A 26675-nucleotide genomic window follows, 5' to 3' on the forward strand; every position below is an offset into this window, starting at 1 on the left:
TGGTTTACATAATCATGCGTTACAGATTTTAAATTATTTCAGGATAAGTCATGAGAATTAAATGGAGTAATGCATATAAAACACATAGTATAGTGTCTACCATATAGAAAATATTCAGTATATTGGTTATTAACTACCTGTTGAAGGTTTATCTTTTCCGCTAAACTGTAAGTTCCACAAGGCTTACGATATGTGACAGATGTTCATTCGATGTCTGAATTCTTCAAATACATCCTCTTCACTATAGCATCTTATTAATTCAATTATTAATTGAAGAAATTCTATTGTTCAAAAATCACTTTTATATTTAACTGAAATTTGCTCACTTATAATTACATCCAACTTTCAAAGAAAACACATTAACCAAATGTACTGGGTAATGTTACTGGGTGATCCCACATTTTACAAATGAGGAGATATATTCTGGTAAGTTGAATACTTAGCACCCAAGGGTACACAGCTTGGACAGGACCAGGTCCAACGTCTGTTAAGAGTCTTCTGGCTCCAAACCCAGTGCTCCCTCCAATGCCACAAGCAGACTCCATAAAGGTATCATGTGCTGAATAGAGGCTGTAGAGTGGTACAAAATAAGACAGACATAATATTAAGTTTTAGCTTTGTGACTTGGAATGATTTACCTAATCTTGCTAAACTTCAGTTTTACCAAGTGTAAATCGGGAAGAGTAATAGGACAAACCTTGCAGGGTACCAATGGTGACTAAATGAGGTGACATACATAGCATGCATCACTCATAATAAGTGCTCTTTAAATATTAGTCACTCTTATTAGCTATCTCCGATGAGATTTGACAATAGGAACATTAGGAAAGATATAGTACATTCAGGATTTTGTTAGAAAGAGATGAAGAAATTCCCTTCTTTCCTGCTCTAGGTCATCTAGGAGTTGTCATGGTTCATTGTTGACAAATTAATTTTCCCAAATTTTTCACTTTGCTCAGAAAGTCTTCATCGAAGGACCCAAGACTGTACAATCTACCCCATCTTTTTCCACTTAACTCATACTGTGCTCTCCCTTTCTCAAAGCAAACTGTTTGCTATTCTTTGAATATACCTTGAGTTTTCTTCCTTTGCCTACTCAGCTGGCCCCCCGCCCCTAGTGTTTCTTCTCATCTCCACTGGGTCAAATTCTACCTGTATCTCATGGTTCTGTTAAAGCAGAGATTCCATAAAGTACTCCTGGTCAATTCACGGATTCTCTCACGGATTATAAGAACACAGTTTATTTTAAAAAGCATGTAGTTATTCTCTCCTTCGAAATATCATTATTATTATTAAGAATTTATAGCAGGGATAGAATTTTATATGATTGATTCATCTGGTTTATTCAACCAAGATTGATTTTATGTCTATTACGTAAGACAGTAGCCAGACATAACTGGGATATGAAAATAAAGTTCCTTCCCTCCCTTCCTTCCTTCCTTCCTTCCTTCCTTCCTTCCTTCCTTCCTTCCTTCCTTCCTCCCTCCCTCCCTCCCTCCCTCCCTTCCTTCCTCCCTCCCTCCCTCCCTTTCTTTCTTTCTTTCTTTTTCTTTTTTTTTTTTTTAACAGAGTCTCACTCTGTCTCCAGGCTGGAGTGCAGTGGTGCCATCTCGGCTCACTTGCAACCTCCGCCTCCCGGGTTCAAGCGATTCTTCTGTCTTAGCATCCTGAGCAGCTGGGACTACAGGCGCCCGCCATCACTTCCAGCTAATTTTCGCATTTTTAGTAGAGACGGGGTTTCACCATGTTGACCAGGATGGTCTCGATCTCTTGACCTCGTGATCTGCCCGTCTCGGCCTCCCAAAGTGCTGGGATTACAGGTGAGCCACCACGCCCAGCCTATTTCTTTAAAAAATTGTTTTGTAATGTAAGTGGAGGATAGTACCCTACATGTTTATTAATAACAATAATATTCATTGGGAAAGGGCGTGGTGGTGATTTACGCTGATGACAACCATTCCTCACTATGGAAAAAAGCGAAGCTCTCTCTGCTCTACTTTTATTCAGTAGCGTATTGTAAAGATTTTACAGAATGTCAGAGCTGGATAAAAGTTCCTCATAATTATAGGAGTGGAGAGAGGAGAGTCTCTCTTCCTCCTCTCATTTTTAAGTAAGAGCTGTACATTTTCCAAGAAACTTTTTTTTTTTTTTTTTTTTTTTTTTTAAGGCGCCTCTCAAAAGGGGCCGGGTTTCCTTCTCCTGAAGGCAGATGTTGCCTCTCGCGCGCTCGGATTGGTTCAGCGCACTCTAGAAACACTGCTACCGGGGAGAAACTGGACCCCAGGGTCGGGAGCGAATTCCAGCCTCCAGGGCTGATAAGCGAGGCATTAGTGTGAGAGAGACTTTACCCCGCCGTGGTGGGCGGAGGGCGCGCAGTGGAGCAGCAACACAGGCGCAGGTCCCGGGAGGCCGGCTCTGCTCGCGCTAAGATGTGGAATCTCCTGCACGAAACCGACTCGGCTGTGGCCACCGCGCGCCGCCCGCGCTGGCTGTGCGCTGGGGCACTGGTGCTGGCGGGTGGCTTCTTTCTCCTCGGCTTCCTCTTCGGTAGGGGCGCGCCTCGCCGAGCAAACCTCGGAGTCTTCTCGGTGGTGCTGCGGCGCCGGGACTCGCCGTTCGGCTGCGGAGTGGGGTCCCGTTGCTGGTCTTCCCCAGGGGCGGCGATTAAGGTCGGGGTAATGTGGTGTGAGCACCCCTCGAGTTAGGAGGAGGGTAGCTGGGAACGGTGCAGGGCTGAGTTCTCCACAAGCTGCCTGTAGGACAGTCACTCAGGTTGATGGTAGGACAGAGAGAACCTGAAACTGGGCGTAGGAAGGTTCCACGTGCAGGAGCCCTGCAAGATAAGGCACTTTTAAGGGTTTAGGACGAGCGCCAACCCCTGAGGGCTGTTGAACCAGGCCGCCCAGGGAGCTGTGCACCAAGACTTGTTTAAGGTTTTTATCGGGTCGTACTGTTTCAGGTGTACGGTGGAATTCAGGACATTGCTGCAAAAGGAAGTTTTTTATTTTTTTCTCTCTCAGTACATTCTTTCTTCCTTGGAAGTAACAGAGGCAAGTTTGGGAACTGTGTGAACCAGGTCAGCGATCCGGACAGATCTCTACCAGCAGGTCTTTTGCGGTTTTTCCTGTGTACTGATTTGCAGACTTAATCCTACTTTCTTAAAAAAAAAAAGCAGAACAGCACAGGCGAACTCAGACTCTTATTAAATTCCAATTTTGACTTTGCCACTTTTTAGTGGCCTTGAACAAGTTACCGAGTCCCTCTCAGCGTTAGTTTCCCTCTTTTATGATGAGGATAATATTATCTGCAAATTATTGATAATAGTAAAGAATATAGCATGTAAATCTCCTAGCACAGTACTGGGATTTTCTCCACTTTATTTCTTCTTTTACCAAGATGCTCCTCATTGGACTTTAATGCACAGGACTAGTCTAAGGTATCACCAGGTAGTTCACTCCTGCTCGGAATTCTTGACCCTCTTTTGGGATTTAGAAGAACAGGGCATGGACCAGATGGGTTTAAACAAATTCAGTCTCTTCCACTAGCTTCACCTTGGGGTTGTTAAAAGATTTTTGAACCACACACTGTGCTCATAACATTCTTCATCTCTTAAAAGGATTTTACTCTTCCTGGTATTGCCCTCACTTCCGTCCCTGTATTCCCTGCTCAGTGGCTGACACAGAAGAGTTCTTTATTGATGCCCGCCCCGCACCCCCTAGGGTTCTCTGCTCTCCCCTCCCGCTACAGGCCTCCATCCTCTTTATCGTGTTCATTTTTCAGATCTCAGTTCAAGCATCTCATCCTCAGTGTGTTGTTTCTTGATCCCTCACTCTAATCCAAGTCTTTTTGTTTCATGCACAGGTGGAATCTTATTTCCGTTTGCGTCCAATCATGTATTTTAATGTGCATGTATATATGTATGTCCGTTTGTATGCATGCGATTAAGAACTAGCATAATTATAATTGGAAAGCTCCATGAAAGCTGGTTGGGTGCTAATTTTGTAACTATTTTATTCCCAGATCCTGTAATTTCTCTAAATAAATCCTGGAATATTGCCTTATCTCCTTCAGGTCAAAAGCCAACTGTAAGGTCTAATGATTGCAGGATCTAGCTATCCATTGCTTCTGGCTGCTTATGCATGCACTGGATGTCTGGCAGAGAGGTTGGGTAAATTGCAGTTTCATTGTAGCTGTCTGAACTTGGATTTCTCAAGCCTACTTCACTGGAAACACAAATTCTCACAGCAGTTTGTTGTAGTTTCAGAAACAGAGAAAATTAGAAGTCTGAATTGCCTTCAACACTTGGAAATAATTTATATGTTTGAAATATGTTCATGGTTAATTCATCATAAAAATGTATTAAATGCTTATTCTGAGTCAGCAGAGGAAGATAGAAGCTTTATGAAGGTAGAAGGTGGATCTCCTTTTTGCCTTCATTTTCAGAAGATCTTGTTCATACCCATTAGTTGAAACATTAATGTCATTTTATTGTGGTACTCATTATCTCATAAAACATTTCTTAGAATAACAGCAATACCTATCATTGATGTTAGATAAAAAATATTTTTCATTTGGTTTGTAACTTAAAAACCTGTTTGCATGATTTTTTTTTCAGTGAAAGTAAGCAAGAGAAATTAAACTTCAGGAAAATCTCAATGTCAGAAGTAATGTTGATAATTTGTGTTTTACAAATGATACATACAACAATAATGAATAATAAATCCTATCTATAGGCTCATATCTCATGCCTATTTTTGGATGTATTTTTCAGGATGGTTTATAAAATCCTCCAGTGAAGCTACTAACATTACTCCAAAGCATAATATGAAAGCATTTTTGGATGAACTGAAAGCTGAGAACATCAAGAAGTTCTTACAGTAAGCACTTTCTCAAAAGTTTATACGGACAAGTTGTTAGAAAAATTTATCATTCTGTTTTGGTCTAATATTTTATATATAGGAACTGGCCTTTTTTCCTTAAAGTTTTATTTATTAAAGATCTTGTATCACATTTCATCTGAGGAGGACTATACTTTCAGCTAAAGTTTGTCATTACAGAGGTTTAGAGCAGGAGTCAGCAAACTTTTTCTGTAAAAGGGCCAGCCTTTGTAGGCCAGCTGATCTGTGTCACAGCTAGTCAGTTCTACTATTGCAGCACAAAAGAAGTCATAGAAAATACATAAACAGTCTGTCAGTTCTGATAAAACTTTTCTTATGGGCACTGAAATTTGGATTTCATATAATTGATGTGTCAAAAATATTATTATTTTTAAAACCGATTTAAAATATAAAAACTATTCTTAGCTTGTGGACTATACAGAAACAGTTAGTGGGCCAGATTTGGCCAGTGGAACCTAGTTTGCTGATTCATGCTTTAGAGAAAGATAGTGCATTTCAGTTTAAAAAAAAAAAAAGGACTTTGAGTTAGAATTGAGTTTGAATTCTATCTTTGCCTATTAATACTTTAGATGAATACTTAAACTTTCTGAGCTCTCTTTTCCACATCTGTAAAATGGGAATAATGATCTTATTATGATATGAATGAAGTCAAAGAGCATATATTTGGCATATTTTAAAAACTAGTTCCCTACTTCCTGAAATAGCTGTTTCCAGTGTAGAACAAAAGAGATAAATAAGTAAATTGAAAAAGCAACTGAAAAGAAAATACTTATATAGAATTACTATATATAATTGATTAGAATACTTTTCTTTCTTTCTTTCTTTCTTTCTTTCTTTCTTTCTTTCTTTCTTTCTTTCTTTCTTTCTTTCTTTCTTTCTTTCTTTCTTTCTTTCTTTTGTTTCTCTTTCTCTCTTTCTTTCTCTCTCTCTTTCTCTCTTCTTTCTTTCTTGATGGAGTTTTGCACTTGTTGCCCAGGCTGGAGTGCAATGGCGTGATCTCGGCAAACTGCAACCTCTGTCTCCCAGATTCAAGCAATTCTCCTGCCTCAGCCTCCTGAGTAGTTGGGATTACAGGCATGTCCCACCACACCCAGCTAATTTTGTATTTTTAGTAGAGACGGGGTTTCTCCATGTTGGTCAAGCTGGTCTCAAACTCTCAACCTCAGGTGATCTGCCCGCCTCGGCTTCCCAAAGTGCTGGGATTACCAGTGTGAGCCCCTGCACCCAGCCCAGAATACTTGTTTTTTTCAAAGCGTGAGATCCTTTTGTGAATTTTTACAAATTGACTTAGCTCATGTGTCAAAAAATACTTGAAGTCCTTCTAATGATTGCAGGATTCCCTGGTGAATAAAGGTTGTAATTCTAAAAGACCATTTTACACACACATAGGTGTGCATAGATGTGCACACATATAATCATACAAGCACATATGTATTTGTATTAATTACAGCAGAATTAAAAGTATAAATAAAAATTGATAGGATAACTTTGAGGTCTTTGAAAGGACCTTTTAAATGTGAGACTCTGAAGCTCGAACTTCTTTATCTTTGTGGAAACTCCTCTTCTGCGCTTTTTCTACTATAATAATATATAGTAGGTATAATAAAAGTGGAGGTCTGGCAAGGTATGGTCTTTACTCCTGGACGGAGCTGCCGTTCCAGCTTTCTTCCTTTCCTAATGTTAGTGGTGGAAGAGATGCAAGTTACTCCAATTTACTGGTAGCCTATCCATAAAGTCAGTAGCAACTTCAGTCCTTGCTTCTTCAGAAGAAGGAATTCAACTCGGGGCAAAAGCAGAAAAAGAGACGGAGGCAAGTTCCAGAGCAGGAATGGAAGTTTATTTTGAAAGGCCTTGTAACAGGAAAGAAAGGAAGGTACGCTTGGAAGAGAGCCAAGCAGGCACATGAAGGTGAGAGGCCAAGTGCCCCACTTAACTGTGATCCTAGGACTTTTTTAAGCTTGCCTCTTTCCCATGATTCTTCCCTTAGGTTGGGCTGCCCTCATGTGCAGAGCCCTGCTAACCTTTGGGAAGTGAGCGCCCGCAATGTGTGTAGGAAAGTATACAAAGGCCCATCTGAGGCGCTCTTCCTTTTTCTGGTGGAGTGTACCCGGAAGATTATACCATTTTTGTCTCTAACACGCATGCCCAGGAAGTTGCTTCTCCCGGGAGTCTGCATTCAGTTAACAGTTTGGTATTAGCAGGTGGGGACGATCAAGAACTGGCCTCTCCCTAGCACTGCCGAATCATTTTTAGAGACAGTGCGATAATTACTGAGCCGAACAACACAATGCGATAATTGCTGAACCAAACAATCACCCGACATTCTAGTGGGTCCGGGGGAGAGACCTCTCCTGCCTTGCTCCTGTCTAACTACCTGTAACACTAACTTGTGACATAGATTGACCAACAAAGAAGAAAAATAAATGCCTTTCTTTATTTCTCTTTTTGGACCGTCAAGCAAGATTAAGCACTCAGCTTCTTGTTGATTCTCCATGTGCCTAACCAAGCTCCTCTACCCGGAGGATATTCAGCATAAACACACAAAATAAAGAAATGGAAAGAATTCCCTCTCATTCCTCCAAGGACCACAGAATCTCCAGAAGCCTCCTAAGCTCTCTAGATTTCCAATTTGCCATTTGTCCATCAGAGAGCTTTTAATTAAAATACACCCATGCGTGAGGGACTATTAAAGCCTCTGACCTTCCATCTTGTCCCTCTTTTTAATCCTTTGTTCTGCTCGTAAAAGCCCTCACTGTCTCTGAAATATCTGCCTCAGTAGTGAATGGGAGGATTAATTAGGAGCAGTTTTTTTTTTTTTTTTCATTCTGCCTTGAGGTACAGGGTTGTATGTGTTTTCCCTTCTTTGAAAACACCCAGTTGAATTCACAGATCTGTTTACCATTTTGCATCTCTAGAGGGGTTTTTCCTTTTCCACCTTGTTTTGCAAGATAAGATTGTTTTAAAAGGTGTTTTAGACTTTTGGTCTCAGAATTTTACTGGTCTATATTTGAATACAGATATATAGGCCCAATGAAATCACATATTAAACTATACTTCTCAATTTTTTCATCACTTGAGATGTATGTCACAAGTCTTTTATTGATACTAGAATATCAAATTGTGTTTAAAAAAAAGGTAAGAATAAGAATTTACACATTTTCCAGAATAGCAAAAATCCATTCGTAGATCCCTGTCAGACTGGTTTAAATATGTTCCAAGTATTGTCTTGTCACATTATCTCAATTATTATTATTATTATTGTTATTATTTTTCAGACAGGGTCTCACTCTGTTGCCAGGCTGGAGTACAGTGGCACAATCATAGCTCACTGCAGCTTGGAGCTCCAGCCTACCCATCAGGTAGCACTACAGGCACATGCCACCATGCTCAGCTAATTCCACCTTTTACTAAATGCCTTCAAGTCGTCTTTAACTCTTGGAAACATTGCCAAATTATTTGTAAACGAGATGAAATGTACTAAAACAGAAATAACAGTAGCTCTCTTTAAGAACTGAGAAAATGTAGTCGAGCATAGTGGCTCACCCATGTAATCCCAGCCCTTTGGGAGGGCAAGGCAGGCAGATTCCTTAAGTTCAGGAGTTTGAGACCAGCCTGGGCAACATAGCTAGACTCTGTCTCTACAAAATATTTTTAAAAATTATCTGGACATGGTGGCATATGCCTGTAGTCCTATCTACTCAGGAGGCTGGAGTTCCAGGTTTTAGTGAGCTATGATTCCACCACTGTATTCCAGCCTGGCAACAGAATGAGACTCTGTCTCACAAAAAAAAAAAAAAAAGCAAAAAAAAATTGAGATAATGTGACAATACTAGAAACACATTTAAACCCAGCCCTACAGGGATATATAAACAGAATTTGGCTATTTGGGAAAATTTGTAAATTCACATTTTTTTATTATTATTCTTATTTATTTATTTTTTGCAAAATTTGATATTCTAGTAGGTTCAACAACTTGTGACACAACATCTCAAGTGATTAAAATCATTGAGAAGTGCTATTTAATACACAATCTAATTGAGCCTCAAGTCTTTGTGAAGTAACGAGATAGTGATGTTCTCCCCATGTACAGATGAGAAATTCAAGACACAGCTGGGGTTACATACTGAGTTAATGATAACACCTGTATTATACCACTTACAGAATTTATGCTAATTATTTTATTTAGTATTTGCAATGGATCTTTTTTTCGTACTAATCTTTTCCAGGATGTGTTTTGTTCAAATGAGTGAGTGCCAACCCTGATAACAGCAAAATGTTGTTTCCTAGTTGGTAGTGACAAGACTGTTACAGGAAAATTCACTTATAGTAGCATAGCCTTATAGTAGCATGCTTTTTTATGAGTAAGTTCAAGATTCTCCATAGTAATTCCTTTTGCTTGTAGGGACAGAGGTATCGCTGGCACTTGGGGAAATCTGCATCCTACATTAGTTACATTGCAGTTTGTGATCTTTGTAATATTCAAGAAAATAGTGACATGTTGGCTGGTTTTCTGTTTTCCCTGCAGGTGCTCACTGATAAAGGATAGAGACTCCTTAGCTGCTCTTACGTTTGTGCTCTTTTTGTTACAATATTTTCCATATTAGAAATTCTGTGTAAGATAGTTTGCCCCTAAACATTTACCAAATGAGGATTTTAATACTATTTTTATAAATACAATTTAAATAACTTTAATATAATTATTAAAAGTAAACAAGTTACAGGAAATTCCAGTTTTAAAAAATTGAGTTACTTTAATTCGTTGTTGATTCACCAAATGAAAAAAATTAAAACACATGGTAGAATGAAACTTGAAACTGGGATTATCATAGCCGTGTTGGTTATTAGTTTTTTTTTTTTTTAAGTCATCATAAAGATGGAATTATGTTGATTTTATAAAACTACATATTTAAAACTAGAAATTTATGAAGTTCCAAAAGTTTATGAACTATATATATACACACATATTTTCATGCTACATAATATCTTGTCATATATTTAAGGGCAGGGCTTAAGTTAAAAATACTAACCAATGAGCTCTTCAGGGAAACAAGAAATTTCCCAGGAGGGAGAAATTTAAAACAATCAAAAGCACCAGAATCTAAATATATTAAATGAGAAATTAGTCTACTGAAAATATTCCTGGTAGCCAAATTTTGGCCACATAATTTCTTTGTTAAAGATATTATTCTTCAGACTAATTACTGTCATTGATTTTAAGTGTGTTACTCTGTATTATAGATGAAGTGCAAGAGATTCATTCTGAACTTGTGTCAGTATGTTCAGATTATTCTTTGATGAAGATATTTTATAAATGGTTGCTAGTCAAACAGTTTATCGCTTGTGTATAATTCTCACTATTTAAATAAGTGTAATTATTAGTAATTCTTGCCATGTCACACCTTGGTCTTTGGGATAAAATGTTTTTATCTGTTTCAATAATTTACACAGTGATATAGACAGATAATTCCATGTAAGTTCCAAGAAGTATAGGTCTTAAGAAAGAATATGACACTTTATTAATCTACCATATGAGGCTATAGTCATAGGATTACACATAATGATACAAAGATCAATTTCTCCAATTTTTCTCTTGATTTAGTACAAATTAGAACATAAAGATTTCAAAGCAGACTGAAAATCTATTTCATGCAATAATAGTACCACTTTAATGTTTTAACATATCACATTTCAAAGTATTTTTGTGTAACTCTGCTTTATTTTGTTGATTTGGAATAAAAGTTGATTAAACATTAATATCTAACCAGTTTCAATTTTTGTTCACCAGTAATTTTACGCAGATACCACATTTAGCAGGAACAGAACAAAACTTTCAACTTGCAAAGCAAATTCAATCCCAGTGGAAAGAATTTGGCCTGGATTCTGTTGAGCTAACTCATTATGATGTCCTGTTGTCCTACCCAAATAAGACTCATCCCAACTACATCTCAATAATTAATGAAGATGGAAATGAGGTAATAAATAAACAAATAAATAAATAAAAGAAACATTGCCCCCATTTATTCTTTTTCAAATACTTCTATGAAATAATGTTCTATCCCATCTCTAAATATTAATAGAAATCAGTATTATTGGATCTTGTGAATACCTTTAATATCTCATTATCCATGTCAACTAATTTCCTATGATGTTTGAGTTTTATGTGTTTTAGAAAGATTCTGAGAAATTAATGCTTGATAAGAGTTGCTGTTTTCTTGTTTTTAGTACTACACACTAATATCAAATATGATATACTTGTGAACTTACAAGCATAAAAAGAGACACTTTATAAAAGAGATTCTTTTTTTTTTTTCAGATTGAGTTTCACTCCTGTCGGGCAGGCTGGAGTGCAGTGGTGCCATCTCGGCTTACTGCAGCCTCCACCTCCCATGTTCAAGTGATTCTCCTTCCTCAGCCTCCTGAGTAGCTGGGATTACAGGTGTGCACCACCATGCCCAGCTAATTTTTGTATTTTTAGTAGAGATGGGGTTTTGCCATGTTGGCCAGGGTGGTCTTGAACTCCTGACCTCAGGTATCCACCTGCCTCAGCCTCCCAAAGTACTGGAATTACAGGCATGAGCCACCACGCCTGGCCAACAGATACATTTTTGATATGTTTAATTTATAAAGACACTGCACAGATTTGGAGTTGCTGAGAAATTCAGGGATCCAGTATGCAGTTTGACCCAGCAAGTTTTTATTGGTACTTAATGATTATGTCTCAATTGATCAGGTTGAGCTCCGTGCGAAGAATTTGTGTGTGGACATTTGGAGAGGACAAGTTTGGAGGCAAGGTCTTTAGCATGGTATTTAAAGAATTTGCAATCTTGTTTGCAAGTTGGGGCATATACTTAAGAAACAGAAGACAATGCAGATAAATTGATATATTTATTATCATGATATGTTCAATATGAAAGATCACAAAATATAACATACATTCATCCCTACTTAACATACCTGAGTTTTAGAGCTACCGTATGTAGAAGAGTCCATTTCAATTTAGGTAACTTCCTTTAGTCCTTTTATTACTGGGCACTCTTAATTACACATAGCTTGAAATATGTCCAGTTTAAACAGTGAACTGAAAATGTCATGTGATGTAAGTACATATTTAATTTTTTTTCATTATAGGTCAATAACCTCCTTTTATTGACTAATGAATCAGTCTCTTCTTAATGATAAATATGTTGTTATGTTTTACAGTCAGTGATATGATTCCATACTAAATTTCCTAATGTGATTGGAGCTTTTCATATTAACTGCTGTTGTCAATCATAGTAGTTAACAATATAACTTTAAAAAATATTATTAAGCCAGGCGTGGTGGCATGTTCCCCTAATCTCAGCTACTTGGGAGGCAGAGATAGGATAATAGCTTGAGCCAGGAGTTTCAGACCAGCTTGAACAACATAACAAGACTCCGCTTTAAAAGAAAAGAAAAGAAAAAAAGAAAAACAAAAAACTCTAAAATATATTATATTTAAAATGGAATACCATTACACATCATAGAGCCTCAGGTTGTTAAATAAGGGGTGGCATATCTATACTGTTAAATACCAAGGAGTCTTTAAAATATGTTCAGAAAAATTATTTGAAGATATAAAATATTGACAATGTTAAAAAGTATACATATGCTTAAACCTCTGTTTTGATCTGTCAAATTTGGGAATTGTCTAGGTACAAGGCGGAAAAGAGCAAACATATAATATATTTTAGTTTATTTTTTTAAGGTGGAGTCTTGCTAATGTTGTCATTTTTTCTTCTTTTTTCCTTCCTCCTCACTTTCCAGTTTTGATTGTATCATTGATTATTTTATTTCATTACTTATTTTTGTATTATGAGCATTCATAATGTTACCAAAGCCTTTTAGAGAATACAAAATGAATCATGTAAAAGTTTCATTTGGGAAATTTTCCCATAGTGTTAGATGCCTAGTTTCTTAATTTTTTAAAATTACATCATTAGTTCTTTTTATTTTTATCCAAGTTATATATGTACATAATCTCACAATGTACATATATATATACTCATATATGTACACAATTCTCCTGAGTGCCTTGATTTTTCTCTGTTTTCCTCTTTCCAGAGGCAATCATTATTCAACTATAAGTTCATTCTTTTGATATTTACATCTATTTCTGTAAACTACATGCTTATATGCTTTTATTTCAGATGCAGGCATTATCTATTGACATTGTGACAAGTCAACTCCCTGTTCATCCCTTGGCCCCAACCACCATGTTCGCTTACTATCTGCCATCTCCCAGTATAATTTAATTGGTATGAATAAAAATTCACAGCTGAGCTATGTGGTAAACTGTGATTCCTTTTATACCCCTACACGAAACAGACAAGTTCTCCATCCTATAGGCAATAAATATGGTTAGTATTTTTTTTTTTTTTTTTTTTTTTTTTTTTTTTTTTTGAGACGGAGTCTCGCTCTGTCGCCCAGGCTGGAGTGCAGTGGTGCGATCTCGCTTCACTGCAAGCTTCGCCTCCCAGGTTCACGCCATTCTCCTGCTTCAGCCTCCCCAGCAGCTGGGACTACAGGCGCCCGCCGCCACGCCTGGCTAATTTTTTGTATTTTTAGTAGAAACAGGGTTTTACCGTGTTAGCCAGGATGGTCTCGATCTCCTGACCTGGTGATTTGCCCTCCTTGACCTCCTGAAGTGCTGGGATTACAGGCGTGAGCCACTACTCCCAGCCAAATATGGTTAGTATTTTGTGGATCCTATCAGAATTTTTTATTTTTTATTTTAATTAATTAATTAATTAATTTATTTATTTATTTATTTATTTATTTTTATTTTTTTATTTTTTTTTGAGACGGAGTCTCGCGCTCTTGCCCAGGCTGGAGTGCAGTGGCCGGATCTCAGCTCACTACAAGCTCCGCCTCCCGGGTTTACGCCATTCTCCCGCCTCAGCCTTCCGAGCAGCTGGGACTACAGGCGCCCGCCACCTCGCCCGGCTAGTTTTTTGTATTTTTTTAGTAGAGATGGGGTTTCATCGTGTTAGCCAGGATGGTCTCGATCTCCTGACCTCGTGATCCGCCCATCTCGGCCTCCCAAAGTGCTGGGATTACAGGCTTGAGCCACCGCGCCCGGCCTATTTATTTATTTTTGAGACGCTGTCTCGCTTTGTCGTCCAGGCTGGAGTGCAGTGGCGCGATCTCGGCTCACTGCAAGCTCCGCTTCCCGGGTTCACGCCATTCTTCTGCCTCAGCCTCCCCAGTAGCTGGGACTACAGGCGCCCGCCACCGCGCCTGGCTAATTTTTTTGTATTTTTAGTAGAGACGGGATTTCACTGTGTTAGCCAGGATGGTCTCGATCTCCTGACCTCGTGATCCGCCCGCCTCGGCCTCCCCAGAAATATTTTTAATGTATACAGAGACATTGTTTCACCTTTGATTATGCAGAAATAACATACCATAAAGATTGAACTAGGTACTGACTTTATGTCACAAAATGTAAACAGAAATCGTAAATTAATATTGTTTTAGTTATACTTAGAATATATAATTTGAGGCTACTAGTGCATTTTGAAAAGTAAAAAATACTCTAAGACTGAAATATAATCTATCTTTGATAAAGTCAGCCAAAAAGTCATTTCCTTGACATTAAAAAACTTTTCTTCTTAGAATAGCTCATAAACTTGCTTTAAAATTCAGTGTGGCATAGTGGTGCTGCAAAATTGATTACCATAAAGGCAAATCAAGTGAGACAAGTTTGAATATTCCCTTGCCTGAAAGACATGCTTATATAACGACTTTGTTCCTTTATTGATTTTTATTGCTCCTCAGCATAATTTTTCTTTTAATCTTACCTAGTGATTCAGATGAGTTCATATGTGAATAACAGAAAAAACATGAGAAATTCAGAAGATGTGGGGATTTGGCAAGTAGTAGTTGATATGGTTTCATTTTAGCTTCTATCAGTCACAGAAAAGGGAAATAACTACTGCTCTAGTTAGTACAATGTAAAATCTGCCCAGATCCATTCCTCATCTCCAAATCCCTCCCATTTGTATTACTGCACTGAGCAAGACCTATACAGTATAATGTTGAAAAGAAGTTTTGATACCAGATATCCTTAACTTTCTTCTGGTCTTGAAGGAAATACCTTTAATTCTTTTTCACCATTAATTATGATATTTACTGTTTTATTTTTCTGGTTATCTTAATGTACATCCTTTCCACATATACTAAAATTTTTTGCTATATGGATTTATATTAAACACATTTTTCTTTGAGATCAGCATGCAATTTTTCTTTCTGGATCTGAAGATGACATTCAGTGATATTCTAATGTTAGAATAATCTTACATTTTTTGAACTTGTAATATTAGCATTAGAGTTTTAAATTCATATATTGATATATATTCTGTTTATACTCATAGCATGTTTAGTCTGTGTGTTTGCAATCTGTTTGTTGGGCTATAATTTCAATATTATACTTGCCTTCTAAAATGAGTTGGGTTTTTAATATTTTCTGAAATAGGTTTTGTTGTAATTAAATTATCTTTTCCTTTAACCTTTCCAACTCAAGGAAAACCAGTTGGCCTTGACTCTGTTGTGGAAAATTTTAAAATACTGGTTTAATTTCTTTATTGGTTGTTATATGACTATTTTATGTTATATAATAATTTTTATTGTTTGTTAAATGGCTTTATTGTTTGTCATATGATAATTTTGTGTCATATAACAATTTTTATTGTTTGATATATGACTTTATTGTTATATGGCTAGACAACTATACTATTTTTTTTTTTTTGACTGAATCTCACTCTATCACCCAGGCTGGAGTGTAATGGCATGGTCTTGGCTCACTGCAATCTCTGCCTCCCCAGTTCAAGTGATTCTCCTGCCTCAGCCTCCCGAGTAGCTGGGACTACAGGCACGTGCCACCACACCAGGCAAATTTTTATATTTTTAGTCGAGACATGAGTTCACTATGTTGGCCAGGCTGGTCTTGAACTCCTGACCTCATAATCCACCTGCTTCGGCCTCCCAAAGTTCTGGGATTACAGGCGTGAGCCACCGTGCCTGGCCGATTTTCTAAAAAATGTATTCTTATTTCAGTTTTTGTAAGTTTTATTTAAAATGCAATTTCCATTTCATGTAAGCTTTCAAATTTATAGTATAGTTGTTCCTGGTATTTTCTTATCTTTTTTAATCTGTTCGGCATCTGTAGATGTGCCTCTTTTTGATAATTGATATTATTTATTTGTACTTTTGCTATATTATTTTCTTATTGCTCCTGAGAGGGATATGTCGAATTTAGTAGTGTATCCAAAGAATAAAATTTGGCTTTGGCAATCTTTTCTCATCTATCTTTGCTTTATATTTTATTAATTCTGTTCTTGTTTTATAATTACCTCTTTTATCTTCTTTGTGTTTACATTGCTGTTCTTTGTAAAATCCTCAATAGAATGCTTAATTTACTGATGTTGAGTCTCTTCATTTCTAATATGAGTATGTAGAGCCATAAATTTTCCCTTTATCTTCCCTTTCCACTTCAACTACATCTCATAAATTTGGATTAGGAGTAGTTTAGTTATGATTAGCATCTAAATATTTTTTAATTTCTGTATTTTCTTCTTTGATCCTGGAACTATTTACAAGTCTTTTTTTAAATTCTGAATGTAAACATTGTTCTTGTTGTTTGTTTGATCTGATCTCTAAATTGAATATATTGAGATCAAATAATGTGGTTTTTAGGACACTAATCCTTTGACAATTGTTGAGGCTTCCTTTGGAGCCTAACATGTGCTCAATTTTTATAAATGTTCTGTGTTTCTTTGGGAAAAACAGGTAATTTGATGGTTGTTTGGGATAATATTTTATATTTGTACATTAGTTTGAGTTTGTTTATTATTTGACTGAAATCTCCATTATCCTTAATGTGCTCTCATTTTGTCTGCTTCCTTTATTAATTAGAAATAAATGTTAAATTATCTCACCTCACTATAGTGGTGTCTATGTTATATTATATATATAATTTATAATTTCATAAATTTATGTTATCTATAATTTGGGGACCTATTGTCGTATGTAAACAAAATTAGAATTGTTGATGAAATGACAGACTTACACTTATGTAGTAGCCTTCCTTATCTCTTTGTAATGTTATTTGACTTTGCCCTAAAATTTTTTTTAAAGCTAATATTTGTTTGGTATTTCTTTTTCAGTTTTGTTACTTTTAAACTTGCCTAGGTTTATTTCACTCCTTGTCAACTGGTACACAGCTAATTTTATTTAGTCTGACATACTATGCTTTTTAATTATTCTTTTTTCCATTTTCATTTTTTATAATTCTGATATACAATATTTAGGTCACTTTTACCTTCCTCTAGTATGAATTTTACTCTTCCTTTTTTCCCCTAAAGCTTTGATGTCACAATTCAATCAATGTTTCTACAATATATCAACCTTAGAATACTTTCACTTTCATTATATATTACCAATTTATATGCATAATTTTAATTCAATCTTGTTTCATAAACTTGAAAAATATGTTTGTTATTATGATAGTAATACATTATTATTATCATATACAGTCCTCATTTAATTTTTACCACACATTTGCAATATCTTTCCTTTCTGATTCTCTTGCATCATTTTAGAGATTCTTTTAGCGGCTTCATTTGTTGTATGGTATTGTTTTGTTTATTGAACAATATTGTTTACAAATGTTCTTTGTTTTAAGTGAACACCTGTCGACCCAAAACTGTTAAAATTTGGTGGAAAAATGTTTTTCATATTCATTCTCAAAGGAAGAATGATTTTGTAGGACACAAATTTGCAGTTTGACAGTAATTGTTGCTCAAAACCAGGGAGACAATATTCTACTGAATTATGGATTCCATTGCTACTGGTTTTTTTTTTTTGTTTTTTTTGTTTTTTTGTTTTCTTTTTGAGACAGAGTCTCTCTCTGTCACCCAAGCTGGAATGAAGTGGTGTAATCTCGGCTAACTGCAACCTCTGCCTCCCAGGTTCAAGTGATTCTCCTGCCTCAGCTTCCCAAGTAGCTGGGACTAAAGGTGTGTGCCACCACACCTGGCTAATTTTTGCATTTTTGGAGAGGAGGTTTTGGTAGAGAGGAGGTTTTGCTCTGGAACTCCTGACCTCAAGTGATCTACCTGCCTCAGCCTCCAAAAAGTGTTGGCATTACAAGCATGAGCTACCACACCTGGCCTTAACTTTTTTTTTTTTTTTTTGAGATGAAGTTTCGCTGTTGTTGCCCAGGCTGGACTGCAATGGCGCGATCTTGGCTCACTGCAACCTCCACCTCCCAGGTTCAAGTGATTCTCCTGCCTCAGCCACCCAAGTATCTGGGACTACAGGTGCACCATGTCCCACTAATTTTGCAATTTTAGTAGAGACAGGGTTTCCCCAGGTTGGCCAGGCTGGTCTTGAACTCCCGACCTCAGGAGATTCACCTGCCTTGGCCTCCCAAAGTGCCAATATTACAGGCATGAGCCACCGTGCCCAGCCTGGCTTTAATTTTTATTTAAATTTTAATTCAATATCATGTGTATGATACATACCATAAATACAGTCTTTGCAGCTGTAATTTTGCTCTGTTCTTTCTGTTGGCTCTTTTCCATAGTACTTTGGAGGTGTTTGGTGATTTTGTGGCTCTGAGTTCTTCTCCCTTAGAATTTGGGAATTCTTTAAAGCTAAGTTGAAGACTGATTCCTCCTGATCATTTCTCTTAGACCCCAGGGAGCACTACAAACCTGGCACTGCTTTAAAATAAATATTTTAGTTTGAGGCATACTGTACAAAAATAGTGAGTGGAAATTTGCAGGGTTATGAATTATCTGGAACCCTTTTTTCCTGCTTTACCCTAAGCCATTACTTTCCATGGAGCAAGTTTATTTTGAATTTATCCTTAACCCTGAAGGATTTTATTATTATTATTATTATTATTATTATTATTATTATTATTATTAGTCACCCAGGCTGGAGTGCAGTGGCGGCAATCTCTGCTCACTGCAAACTTGCCTGGCAGGTTCAAGTGATTCTCCTGTCTCAGCCTCCTGAGTAGCTAGGATTACAGGCACATGCCACCAAGCCCAGCTAGTTTTGTATTTTTAGTAGAGATCGGGTTTCACCATGTTGGTCAGGCTGGTCTCAAACCCCTGACCTTGTGATCTGCCCACCTTGGGATCCCAGTCTCCCAAAGTGCTGGGATTACAGGCGTGAGCCACTGCGCCCGGCCAGGATATTGTTGTACTTAGACCAGCTTTATGCACAGTCTTCTGCTAGATTCCATTATGTGAACCAGTTTTAGACTAACTCCTGAATCCTTTTCATGGGGCCATAGGCTTTGATAGATCCACCTAAGGCAAAGCCAACTTCCATGCTGCCTCTGAGGATTCTTGCTTTCATTTTATTTTTTTGCTTCTGAATATTCCTTACTATTTTTTCCAATTTAATTATAAACTTAAGAAGACATATATTTGGTTCAGTGTTTTTCATTCTTTTCAGTGCATATGCTGTTCAGAGAATCTAGCTATGGCCAGTTGTGGGTTCCCTAATCATGTACTTTTTTTAAGTAAATTTAATATTTACTTTGTTCCTAGCTAATTATCTAAGCACTATTATAATGATTGAGATTACCAAACAAAGTTACTTTTTATTTGAGGATTAAAATTTTTCTCCAAAATCAAAAGCTAGTCCTTCCAAGTTCTCTCAAGAAATTCATGAGGTTAATTTACTTCTAACCTTCTGTGAAGCAGGCTTTTATTTACACTAGGTTGGTATGTATGCCACTTACAAAAAATCAATTTCTAATTCTTCCTTCTATCAGTATACAGGTTACAGTACACAATATGCCTTTCAGAAGAGTATCTTTTTACCTCTTCTGAGCTTTTCTTTCTATAGTACTTACTCATTTTATGATTGTTGTTTTTTGTTTGGTTGATTTTTAGTTATTGGTGGAGGTTTTTAGCTTTGTTACCTTGAATAGATCTTACCATTTTGAGGACAAAATCTGTGATGTATTCATCTCATGAATTCCTCACAACTTCTACCACAGTGCTGGGTATCTGATATTATCATCAAAATCCTGAAGGATTCATTCACCCTCTACTGACGTAAAAGATAATATGCATTTGTTTATGTTTGATTATAGTAATCAAACTTTAACTGATTTACTTTTGATTATAATATTTTGTTTCTCTAGATTTTCAACACATCATTATTTGAACCACCTCCTGCAGGATATGAAAATGTTTCGGATATTGTACCACCTTTCAGTGCTTTCTCTCCTCAAGGAATGCCAGAGGTAAAAACATAGTGCAACAAAATAAAAATGACAAAAAGAAGCCTTCACTTCATACGTTCAGCCAATAATTAAAGGGTCATAAAGGGACTTTTGATGTAATCCAATTAATTTTTTCCACATTTAAGTAATGAGAATGTCTTAGTAAGAAGGAGGAATATTGATTATATTTTATTCATAGTATTTTTAAAGATACAATTTACTGCAATGAGATGCACAAATCCCAAATACACATTTATTGATTTTTGACAAATGCCTACATCTGGATGATCCGTACCCCATCAATGTACAGAATATTACTTTTACATCAGAAAATTCCCTTATGCTTCTTCTTAATCAGCTCTACACACTCCAGAGGATATGTTTCTTTGACGTTTTTGCCACTATAAATTAGTTTTGCCCATTCTAATTTTTCATTTTTTTGTTCAGTCTATCTGTGTTTTCCTTTGTTGAAAAGAGATTCTTAATTTTGATATTGTCAAATTACTTTCCTTATGTTTTTGCACTTTGGGCTTTATTAATATTCTCCTTTATTATTTACAGTGATATAACTGCATCACTTATGTATACAAAATTAACAATAAATTTTTATTTAAAAATAGTATTAATATTACCAGATTGAAGCTAAACAGAAATGACCAAATAGTATATGATAGCAGAAAGTATAATGAATCAATTTAATTTAAAATAGCTAAAAAATATAAATTATACTTTAAAAATCTTAAATGAATGTGATCTCTTGAAGAAGTTGAAGTGTGAAGTGTGAAATTGAAGAACACTGAAATGTATTGAGCAGTGAAAAGATTATGTATTAAAAAACAGGTTGACCCGGTGCGGAGGCAGGCAGATCACCTGAGGTCAGGAGTTTGAGATCAGCCTGGCCAACATGGTGAAACCCCATCTCTATGAAAAATACAAAAAAAAAATTAGCCAGATGCAGTGGCACACACCTGTAGTCCCAGCTACTCCGGAGGCTGAGACGGGAATGGCTTGAACCCGGGAGGCGGAGCTTGCAGTGAGCCGAGATCGCACCACTGGATTCCAGCCTGGGCAACAGAGGGAGACTCCATCTCAGAAAAACAAAACCAAACAAAAAACAGTTAAACCGTTTATGTTTCTGGATGAGAAAACATCATGTTATAAAGAGAAGATTACACCTAAATTAGTTTGTAGGTTTACTACATACCCAATTTAAATCTTCCAAATAATTTTTGGACTTTGACATTACTCTTAATCATAAGAAAGAGTTATAAAGATCATTGTCTCTTATTTCCTTCAAATAGACTTAAAATCTTCCAGATCAATGGCTAAATAGAAAGAGCACACATGTTGTATGGGTTTGCTGTTTATGTTCAAATATCAGATGAGTTTGCTGATCGGTGTTCCTCACTGGATCATCTGTAACCCAGTGGAGTGTTAATTCTTTCAAAACTATGTGTGTCCGTATGTGTGTTTAAAACATTTCATGGGCCGGGCGCGGTGGCTCACACCTGCAATCCCAGCGCTCTGGGATTGTGGCGGGCGGATCACGAGGTCAGTAGATCGAGACCATTCTGGCTAACACGGTGAAACCCTGTCTCTACTAAAAATACAAAAAAGTTAGCCAGGCGTGGTGGCGGGTGACTGTAGTCCCAGCTACTCGGGAGGCTGAGGCAGGAGAATGACGTGAACTCGGGAGGTGTAGCTTGCAGTGGGCCGAGATCGTAACTCCTGACCTCAGGTGATCCGCCTGCCTCCGCATCAGGCCCACCTGTTTTTTTATACATAATTTTTCACTGCTCAATACATTTCAGTGTTCTTCAGTTTCACACTTCACACTTCAACGTTTTCAGTAGATAACATTCATTTAAGATTTTTAAAGTACATTTCATGTTTTTTAGCTATTTTAAATCATTATTTAAATTTATGCCCTTCAGCCTGGGCGACAGAGCTAGATTCCGTCTGAAAAAAAAAAAAAAAAAAAAAAAAAAAATCACGATTTCACGATCAGTAATCTTTGAATTTACGTCTGAATCCTGTGGAATAGGAAATATGGGATTCTGCTTTATGATGTTTAAAATTAGCAATTTGCAGTGTTAATAAAATATAGCCTATTCTAGTGGTTCTCAAGTTTTAGTGTCTGTCACAATAATCTGGATGGCTTGTAAAACACAGATTCTGGTTTCCACTTCCTAAGTTTAATGAGGTGGAGCCTTAGAGTTTGTGCTTGTAACAAGTGTGATATTGTTTCTGAGGGTTCAAGGACCATCTTTGAGAATCACTGATTTTGCCTCCCAATTCTATCTCTATAAATAAGAGTTAGGGAGATGGAAGCTTAAGGAAACAAAGAAAATTCCAGGCTAAGAGTGCAAGATTCTATTTATTCACAGTCATAGAACAATGGATGGTACAGTGTAAATTGTACAAGAAGGTCTTTGTTTAAAAACAAAGCTCTTTTCTAACTCACAGTGACGACTTGCATTTGAGAAGTGCTGAGAGGGAATATCTGTCACACTTGTTTTCATTTTCAAAGTTTACTCTCATTTTTAAGCTAATATCTTTTTCAGTTTTCTCTCACAATTTGTTTTGTGAGGATTGCTGATATATCAAAGGACAACCATATTTAGAGACATTTAAAGGTATAGTCCCCTCAAAGTTATATTAAGGGTGAATTACATGTAGGATACTTACACTAAAAAAAGTATTTTGCTGAAATCAAATTGGTTAATGACTTTGTAGCCACAGTTAAAATAGAATAAGAGTGTGCTCCAGAGAGGGCTAACAATGATAAATCAGAAATACAGTGTTATGATTAATAGTGCATTAATATTACATTGGTCTTAGGAAGAAATACAAGAGCTAAATGTAATCCTTTTACATTTAGGCAAAGATTCAAATGTCAGTTTCCCAATTAGATTCACATTTTATTTAATATTACACCCACTTAAGCTCCAGTTCACCATTTGTATACTCTATTTAAATGCTTTTTATTTTTTTCTATACTACTTATCACCTTTTAATATAATGTATGCTTTGCTTAGTTATTAAATTTAATGCTCATTATCGTATTATTCCATCCACATTACAGGAAATCCCCAACTTAAGATGGCTACTTAAAATTTTTTGACTTTATGATGGTGCAATAGCCATACTCATTCAATCCACTTCTCTACTTACCATGAGGTTATGTCTGGATAAACCCATTATAAATTGAAAATATCCTAAGTCAAAAACACACTTTAGACATATAATTATTTTCAACTTAGGTGAGTTTAATAAGACTTAATCCCATTGTGACTGAAGGAGGACCTGCAGTGTAAGTGCCTTCAAGGGCAGAGATTTGTTGCATTACATAGGGCACTGCCTAACACATGATAGATCTTCACCAATTTGTCAAATGAATCCTAGAATCAGCTTGGAGACAATTCTATTTTAATATCTCATATATATTTGTTGTGTACATGCTATGAAAAATGTAGTCAAAAAGGGAAACAACAGCCAAAATAAAATGATAGGATTTTGGAAATCATCTGGGACAGGGTTTTCAAACTGGGGTGTGTAAAGACTTTCCAAAGGCAAGCATGACAAGGTTTTAAAGAGATCAGTTTCCAGATCATCAATTACCCTGTGTACTTTTTCATGGTATTGAAAGTTAGCCTGTCATGTGGTTCTGCTCCCTATTTACAAGCATTTTCATCTTATTTTACAAATGAAAAACATCTCCCACCCATTCTAAGTCAATATGAAGCATTTCTCTGTGTTGTAAAAATCTCTGGGGCTCCAAAAAAAGAAACAATTAGAAATACTGTTTTCAATGTTAAGATAACGAATGATTCTAACAGCTGGGTAACAAATTCTTAGCAATTCAAAGTTTACAATTGAGCAAAATTAAAGGTAAATTCAATTGAGTTTCCAGCTAATATCATTAAAATACACTTGTATGAAAGATCAATTTGTGATTTTCAGATTATAACTTGAAAGAAGTTTAAATAAGTTAGTGACAATTCCGTAACAAATCTTTCATTCCTATCCAAGTTTTCTCAGAACTTACTGTAAAAACAAGAAATGTAAATTGAACTGTTGTTGCTGATCCATCTCATTCTAGCAATAATTTGTTCACTTACTGAACAAATGTGTTAAGATAATGCTTCACTGTCCCACTCATTGCATTAAGATATATTTCTAATCAAGTATTATGGTTATGCATTATTTATAAGAATTGCAATGATGTTGTTAGATTTAATTTGATACTACTAGTAATTACAATTATAACTTTATCTTTTTTTTTTTTTTTTTTTGAGACCAAGTCTTTCTCTGTCGCCCAGACTGGAGTGCATTAGTATGTTCTCAGCTAACTGCAACCTCCATCTCCCGTGTTCAAGCAATTCTCGTGACTCAGCCCCCAAGTAGCTGGGATTACAGGCGCTTGCCACCACGCCCAGCTGCTTTTTATGTTTTTAGTAGAGATGGGTTTTCACTATGTTGGCCAGGCTGGTCTTGAACTCCCAACCTCAAGTGATCCGCCTGCCCCAGCCTCCTAAAGTGCTGGGATTACAGGCATGAGCCACCATGCCTGGCCTATAATTATAACTTACTCCTGAAGCTGTTTCTTAACACAATCTGTCACAAAAATAAATACTTCTTTTAAAAAATTGACTTATATAGATAAACTGATTCAAGGAAATTTGACAGTGATTAATAAAAGACTTTCAAGCATACCCATATTTAAGGTAATAGATTCTGGAATGAAATTTAGAATGCTAGTTGATAATTATGGAGTGTTCTCTTGGGATCAACATCTGTGAGAAGGAGAGCTGGATTAGGCAGAGGGAGAAGTCACCCTGCAATGCCAGCTCAAGGATAGCCTTGGCTAAGCCTATAAGGAGGTCTGGAATAGTTTCTCAGAATTGTCCCTATTTTAGACTGAGATGTCCAGGTCTCTATACCCTCACATCAATCAGTCACTGAATGTGTGGCATTCTAGGAAGGGACATGACCTTGAGCAAAGGGGCTGTCTACAGCTGAGGCAATCCTTGAAGGGGCTGACAGATGAAGGTTGTCTGCAGAGAGCCTTCCCTGCAGCTGGAGCAAAAAGTCCCTCATTGGCCATGAACCTGGACAGCTCATCCTAGTGCCCAGTACAAATATATTTTACTTTACAGTAAAATTCTGTGAGGGAAGGTGGACAATATACAAGTTCAAGAAAAAAAAAAAAGATGACAGAATTTTGACTGTAAAGAAGAGCATGTTCATGTATTTTTTAAAATTGATGATGTTGAATAGTAAATAAATACAGTATTTAAATTCCTTTGGATTGATATAAAAGTTATATACAATTTCATCTAAAAATGTTAATATTTATAGTAAGCTAGATATTGCATGCTTTGCAGCTACTTAAAGGTATGATAAAATATTTAAAATTTTAGATGAAGGGGTACATTGCCAACATTAATTTACGGAACAGGTGAGCAAAAAAATCTTGGAAGGTCACTGATTTAATCTAGCAGGTCATTTAGCAAATGAGAATATTGAGACTCAAATATGATATAAGATTTGCACATCATCACATTAATGATTGAAATTAGACCTATGAACCAGTGATGTTACCTGTCTATTTTTCTTTACTTGGTACTTGTTAAGAACCATTAAACTGCTCCCTGTGAACACACTCTGAAGAAAGGAAAGATCTCATTAAGGGCTTCTTAGCCTAGGGTATCTGGAACCCTTCATGTTGCGTGCCGCAATGTGTATATGTATAATACTTTTCTGTGGGAGAGTGCTTCTGTAGCTTCAGCTTCATAGCCACTAAATGTGGGACAAATACAAACAAATATTACTTAATTCATATGCTTCTAGCCCATCTAATTCCATTCTCAATTTAAATTCATTTTTCCCTTGAATCTCCTCTTCGGAGCTCATGCATTTCTGACCTTCTTGTGTGCTCTAACCTCCTCCTCCTTTCAAAAATGTCCAACAGTCCCCGTGCAGAAAAACCTCCTTGTTTTACATCTGACTTACATGAAGTCATTCCTGATCTCAACAGGGCGATCTAGTGTATGTTAACTATGCACGAACTGAAGACTTCTTTACATTGGAACGGGACATGAAAATCAATTGCTCTGGGAAAATTGTAATTGCCAGATATGGGAAAGTTTTCAGAGGAAATAAGGTAAAAAATCATCTTTTTTTCCTCTCCCTCATAGTGGGTTTTACATGTGTAGAATCATTTTCTTAAAACTTTATGAATACGATGATTTTCTTGTATTCTGTGATGTGCCCATGTTACAGAAAGGTCGGCATAAAGCTTACATTTACTAGGTTATATCCCAGGGTTAAATTTGATCATTGGAATTTGGCCAGTGCAGATGGTTAGGGTGAACAGAACAAATTTTTCTGTGCTTACAGGTTATGCCTGGGGCCTACAAAGAAACATACACTGGGTTTATTATTAAGTTTCAGTATTTTTGTTTTAAATATTTTCTACAAAAATATTTACTAAATTAAATTGTAGTATG

General features: G+C 36.5%; 1 protein-coding gene across 4 annotated transcripts in view; it reads left to right on the forward strand.

The window, feature by feature from the left end:
- Positions 1-2239: 2239 nt before the first annotated feature.
- Positions 2240-26675, forward strand: part of FOLH1 (folate hydrolase 1) — a 65428-nt gene continuing 40992 nt past the window's right edge. For 2 of the 4 annotated variants that reach the window (XM_008020467.3, XM_008020468.3), the window contains exons 1-5: positions 2240-2547; positions 4772-4877; positions 10684-10870; positions 20083-20184; positions 26204-26329. In XM_008020467.3, the coding sequence (XP_008018658.3) occupies positions 2430-2547; positions 4772-4877; positions 10684-10870; positions 20083-20184; positions 26204-26329 (639 nt within the window). In that variant the 5' untranslated portion in view covers positions 2240-2429. Of the gene's footprint in view, positions 2548-3875; positions 4169-4771; positions 4878-10683; positions 10871-20082; positions 20185-26203; positions 26330-26675 lie in introns of those variants that run through there. The other 2 variants (XM_008020472.3, XM_008020473.3) reach the window with 1 other exon arrangement.

This window comes from Chlorocebus sabaeus, chromosome 1 (assembly GCF_047675955.1).
Source record: "Chlorocebus sabaeus isolate Y175 chromosome 1, mChlSab1.0.hap1, whole genome shotgun sequence".
Classification (NCBI taxonomy): domain Eukaryota; kingdom Metazoa; phylum Chordata; class Mammalia; order Primates; family Cercopithecidae; genus Chlorocebus; species Chlorocebus sabaeus.